At 68.6% G+C, this 5,988-nt stretch overlaps 1 protein-coding gene across 1 annotated transcript; it reads left to right on the plus strand.

Moving 5' to 3' along the window:
- Positions 1–4,186: 4,186 nt before the first annotated feature.
- On the plus strand, positions 4,187–5,222 carry TNFRSF13C (TNF receptor superfamily member 13C; the record flags this gene model as incomplete). Its single annotated transcript, XM_084254889.1, has 3 exons — positions 4,187–4,307; positions 4,488–4,772; positions 5,041–5,222. The coding sequence occupies 3 exons, from the start codon at positions 4,187–4,189 to the stop codon at positions 5,220–5,222; spliced, it is 588 nt and encodes a 195-aa protein (XP_084111015.1).
- Between the last annotated feature and the right edge of the window lie 766 nt (positions 5,223–5,988).

A 5,988-nucleotide genomic window follows, 5' to 3' on the forward strand; every position in this document is an offset into this window, starting at 1 on the left:
AAAACACACCTGCAAAGCCAGACCCAGAGGGGACCCCCCACACTCGGCGCCCCTCTGCTGTGCTCAGCTGTGAGCTGGTGATGCCTGGACCTGCCCCCACGCCTGTCTGCCTGCACGAGGGGACCCCGCACGTGCCCCTGGGAGAGCTCAGGGCTGAGGGGCCCCTCCGGCTTGTCCCTTATCCTTCTGAGCTCTTTCTCCTCTTTGAAAAGTAGGGGTCTCGCTGCCTCCTCCCCCACAGGGTTGAGGCAAAGGGTGTGGGGCCGTGCGGGTCACAGGGCGGGTCAGGGGGTGAGAGGTGAGAGCCACACCGCCGGCTTTCTGGTGGCTGTGCTCTCTCTGGGCCTTGTCTGCGCCTCCCCTGACATCCTTGGGGCCCCTCGCCCCCACCCCTCTCCCCGAGGTCCCTGGGCCATGCCTGACTCCCTGGCACCCTTCCCTGAAGTCTTCTCCACAGGCTCCCGACCTGCTACCCGGCGTCACCGCGTGGCTTGGTCCCTGGCCCCCTGCCGGCTTTCCAGAGCCCAGAGCAGCGCCTGGCACAGAGTAGGCCTCGCTGGAGGCTGAGTTGGCCTGTGCGCACGCGCAAACACACACACACACACACACACACACACACACACACACACACACACACACACGCCAAAGCCTGTGGGGGGCGGGCCTGGCTCCTCACCCTCTTGGGCCGCGTTCTGGGGAGAGCAGCTCCTGGGAGGCGCCCTGCTCCCCACCTCTCCTCCCTGCTCCTTCCACCTCCTACCTGGGCAGGCCTGGCCCCAGGGTATGACCTGCCCTCGCATAGCCCAGTGCCCAGGCTCTCCCGCCCCTCTCCTGGTGCCCAAGCGTCCAAACTGCGTCCTGTCCCCAGTGAGCGCTCGCTTTCCAGCAGCGTCCTCTTCATCAGAGCCCAGCACGCCCGGGAGGCTGAGGGACCCGGCCCTGGGGCCCGGGCCCGCTGTGACGAAACAAGGTGGCGCGGAGAGCTGAGAAGCAGTCAGGACGGCCGCGGGGACGGGGCAGGGGACAGGACGAGTCACCCCACGCGGGCCCTCCATGGACGTCAAGGGCCGCTGCCGTACCCGTGGCCGTGCGCGTTTAAAGCAGCACAGACGCCAGGACGAGGGGCTCCCTCGGGCGGGGCCGGGAAATGCCCGCCTCGCTCACCGCCGCTGTGGGGGTGTTGGGGGCTTTGGAATGAGAGCGCGTTCTGGAATTACTCACTAGCTAGAAATGAAACTGGTTTTTGAGCAGGGAGTGTACCTCAGAGGCTTCACACCAGAGCTGGGGAACCGGGCCCCTCTGCCCCTGGGCCTGCACCCCGTACCCGGGCCAGCCCGCCCAGGCCCCCTCCTTCCCCCACCCTGGCCAGGTGTGAGGGAGCAGCCGAGCCCCACGTGGGTGCACGCAGACCCCACCCAGCTCCTCCTGCAGGCTCACCTCTGCCCCCAGGCCCTGCTTCCCATCTGCCAGACGATGTCTTAGCAGTGTCTGGGTCGAGGCCTGGGGGGGCCCTGGGCAAAGAACAAGTCCCTTCTTTCCTACGCAGGAACGCATGAGGGGTGCTGCGGGGTTGTTTCCAGGAGCAGCTATTAAAAGAACAAGGAACAAGTGCGGGTCGTGGCTCCCAACTCTGCCCCCTCCCTCTCACAGCTCATAGTCAGAAAGTGATGGAGGGGCCTCCGTGGTGGCACAGGTTAAAGACAGCACTACCATGGGCCTCCCCGGTGGCGCAGCGGTTACCATGCTATTGCCAGCCTCTGCAGCACGAGTTCGATCCCCGGCCAGGGAGCTGACCCACAAGGTGCAGCAGACCTCGCCTGACTCGCCCGCTGCTCCCCTCAGCAGTGGATTTCAGGAGATCCTCCTGTTCTGCTCCCCACTCTGTCTCTGGTGAATCCTCTCAAGCCCCACACCTCTGGCCTGTACCCCAGTTCTTGTATGCATACATAAATCTTTTTTTAAAAAAAAGAATGTGATGGAGAACAGGTGAAGAAAGCGATAATGAACTTGACTTAACAGCTGTTTAAAGGGAGAGAGAGGAAGGTCATACCGGGGAGAACCCAGCATTTACCCACTGATCTAGGCTGACACATCCAACGGCCGAGTTTTCCAGAGTTTTCCAGGCAGACTCGGGCGTCTCCCCGCCCGTCTGGAAGGCTCGAGGGAGAAGGTCTGTCTGGGCAGCTGTGCACGACCCCAGGGTCTTTTGCTGGTGTTTGGCCCAGCCACCTGCCCCATTGGCCCAGAGGGGTCCCCAATAAACCATTTGTATTAAATGAGTAGCTCTGCCTCTCCCTCAAGATGGCTGTGACTGGGCACCCCATCCCACCCCCTCAGACTTGGGGCCCTGAGGTCCCCGCCTCTGCTCTGCAGAGTCACAGCACTCACTGTGACAGGGAGCCCTGCAAAGGTGGCTCCTGCAAGTGATCCCAGCCCCAGCCCATCTGACTGGGGGGGGGGGGCGGGAAAGCTCTGCCTGAAAATCTGACGCCAGGGACAGCCAGGAGCCCAGACTGTAGGAACAGGTTCGGCGGTGCTGAGGGTCAGGGCCAAGAACAAACAACCGCCCCGCAGGGTGGGGTGTAACTCAGTCTTCCAGGCACACCTCCCTGCCCCCAGAAGGGCCTCCTCTGCCCTGGCCCCTCTCCACCCCCTCACCACACACCCACACTCGCCCACGCCCACCACCCAGACCCACTTCTCTTTTGCAGCTGCCCCACCGCCTACACCTTCCTCCGCGGAGTCGCTGGCCCGTGGGCAGGGCATGGAGAGGGGGCGGGCCGGGGCTCCTCAAGATCAGAGATACAGGTCCTGCGAGACCCCTCCACGTCCCCCAAGCCAGAAACCTGGGGACCAGCTTTGCCCCCCCTTACTCCATAGCCAATGGCATCAGTTTCCCCTAAACAACTGCTGATGGCTCCCCCGCCCTGGCCTCGGTGCCAGTCTCGCGGCTCCACACACCTGTCCAGCCTCCAGGCCACAGCAGCTAGAGGAGAGGGCCCCTTCCAACGCGGACCGAGGCATCTCCCCAGTGCAAACTCCTCGGGGCTCCTCGCGTCCAGGCCCTGCCCCTTTCCCGTGTCCAGGCCTCTCGCTGAGCCAGTCTGGCACGGGGAAGGCTTCCCTCCCCCTGTAGCTGTCCTGCAGCTGTTGAAAGTGTTCTGCTTGCCCCAGCCCCCTAGACGTACCCCAGACAGCTCCCCAGGTTAAGTGCTTAGGGGTCTGGGATGGCCCCATGCTGAGGCTCCCCCAGCCCTGCCCCCAGTGAGGGGCAGCAGATGTCCAGGAAGGTAGAGGCAGCGTGTGCGCACGCGCGTGTGCACACGAGTACGTGTGTCTCCATCTGGGCGACAGGTGGGGAGCAGGGCCGCGGGGGCACCACAGCCGGACCGAGGGGCGTGGCCTGGACCGGGCTGGGAGAAGGAGTCAGGGCGGGCAGCAGCGGGGGCTGGGGCTGGTCTGCTCGTCTAGTCACCTGTTAGCCCGAGTCTCCCTCCTGCGGGAGCTGCGCGCTCCGGGCTTGGCGGCACCGACTCCCCGCCGGCCTGTGCCCTCCCTCCAGCCAGATCCTTGTTACCACGCAGGTCTGCGACTCTCCCTGCACGGAGCCCTGCTTGCTTCCCGGGGGCTTCAGGCCGAGTCCAAGGCCCTCAGCGCTGGGCCCGGCCCTCCCTGGCCTTCCACGGGGGCCTGGAGGCCTCTGTCCACACTCGGCCCTGCCGGGCTCCCCCAGGCCTCTTCCATCTGACAAAAGCCCCCCCATCTTCACAAAGCCTTGCCCCCCGTGTCGCCCCCTGTTATCTGCCCATCAGTCCCTCCAGTTCAACGTGGGGCGTCAGGAAGGGTCTGGCGCACTAAGCCTGGGAAGGACAGGAGGGCGCCCCGGAGGAGGAGGCAGGTGGGGTGGGTGGGGGGCTGCGGGAAGCAGAACGACGAGGTCACCCAGAAGTGCGGGTCGGGACTGCCCCGGGCCCCGCGGAGGGCCGGCCCTGGCGTCGGGGTGACGGTTGAGTGGCCCGGGGGGGCGGGGGGGGGGGCCGCAGGTAGGAAGCGCCGACATGGGCGCCGCCGGGCGCCTGAGTGGTCCCCCGCGGCGGGAGGGAGGGCGGGGTGGCCCGAGGCCCCGCCCGGCTTCCTGCCCGGCCGGGAGCCGCCGACCCCGTCCCGCGCGCAGGGCGGCCGCAGCATGGGGCGCGGGCCGGGGAGCCCGCCGGGCCCCGCGCGGTGCCGGGAGCCGCAGTGCTTCGACCTGCTGGTCCGCGGCTGCGTGAGCTGCAGCCTCCTCCGGACGCCGCCGCCCAGACCCGGTAAGAGCCGAGCGGACCCCGCGCCCCGGGCGCCCTGGGGGGGAGCCCGGCCCGCCCTGCCCCGCCGCGGGGGGGGGCGATCGCCGCGCGGCCCTCACCGACCCCGGCGCCCCGCGTCCCCCCCGCCCGCGCCCCTCCCGGCCCAGCCTCGCCCCCCGCCGCCCCGCCCGCGCCCCGGCCCTCGCCGCCGGCGCCGCCTGCCCGCGCTCCCGCCCCCTCCGCCCGCAGCCGGCGCGAGCCCGCAGACGCCCTGGACGGCGCCGCAGCCGCTGGAGTCGGGGGGCCCGGGCGCCGCGGGGGCCGAGCTGCCGCTGCCGCTGCCCGCGCTGCTCTTCGGCGCCCCCGCGGGGCTGGGCCTGGCGCTGGCCCTGGCGCTGCTGGCGCTGCTGGGCTGGCGCTGGCGGCGGCGCCCGGGCCGCGCGGCCCCCCCGGCCTCCCCCGAGGCGCCGGACGCGCCGCTGGACGGTAAGACCCGTCGGGGCGGGGGGGGGGGGGGGGGGAGGCAAGGGGAGGCGGCCGGCGCGGGGCTCCGGGGGCGGGGCCGGCGGGGGAGCGCCCCCTGGGTCTTCCCGCGAGCAGGCCTGGGGTCCTGCTGTCCTGGCCTCCCGCGCCCCAGGGCCAAGCCCCTCCCGCACCCCCTCCTAGTGGGAGACTGAGGTCGAGGTGGGGGCCCCAGAGCTGGGGTGGCAGAGGCTGTGGGTTAGTCCTGAGCCTCCGTCTCACCCCACCCCAGAGCCCCTGGACGACATCCTGGTCATCCCCCCGGGACCCCTGGACGCCTCAGCTCCCATCTGGCCCCCACCCAGGGGCGACCCAGCCCCCACCCCGCCGGCCCACAGCGTCCCCGTGCCAGCCACAGAGCTGGGCTCCACCGAGCTGGTGACCACCAAGACAACCGGCCCTGAGCCGCAGTAGGGCCAAGGGCAGAGCCCGGAGGCTGATTCGGCTCTGCCCTCTGCGCTCACTTGCCCCCTTCTGGAAGCCGAGCTGCTCCCCACCTCAGCCTGCAGAACCACAGATACCACAGACCACAGAGGTCAGCTGGCACGGCTCCGGAGGCTTCTCCGCGGCTGGCTGCCAACTGTGCCCTCTTGGGCAGCCCTCGGAGGCTGGGGCTGAACCCCTGTGCTGCTGAGGGCTGGGCGCGAGCAGGGTGGGGAAGCCACTCTCAAAGCAGAATAAGCTCAGGAAACAGATCAGGTGGGAGGCAGCTTGACTGGTGGCTGGTGGTGTGCTTCTGTAACACTTGCTCTCCGGCCGCCCGCCCCTCACCTCCTGCCCGCAGCAGCCGAGTCACCACTGGGTGGGTTCGCTTTGGGAGTAGGTCACCATGACTTCCCGGAAGAGCCTGGACTGTGTTGATTCTCAGGTGACTGCACCCCAGGGGCCAACCCTGAGCGTGGCACCGATACTAAGAGGCCATTTTCACCCTGGTGGCCACTTCCAGAGCCTCGGCTGGCTGGGGGAGGAAGTCCACAGCTGCTGGGGCTGGGCTGCAGCCCCCCTGCAGGCCATTGCCAGTGACCACATGGAGTCCCAGCTGCTTGCAAGGCACACACGGCTGTCCACAGGGTCGGGCCCAGGACCTGCAGGGCATCCCTGTGCAGAGGCCTGCAGCCTGGACGCAGCTGGATCGGATGATCCTGGAGCTCCCCTTTCTGGGCCCTGAGTGCTGGGGTTC

The sequence above is a fragment of the Talpa europaea genome, assembly GCF_964194135.1.
Source record: "Talpa europaea genome assembly, chromosome: 15".
Taxonomy (NCBI): domain Eukaryota; kingdom Metazoa; phylum Chordata; class Mammalia; order Eulipotyphla; family Talpidae; genus Talpa; species Talpa europaea.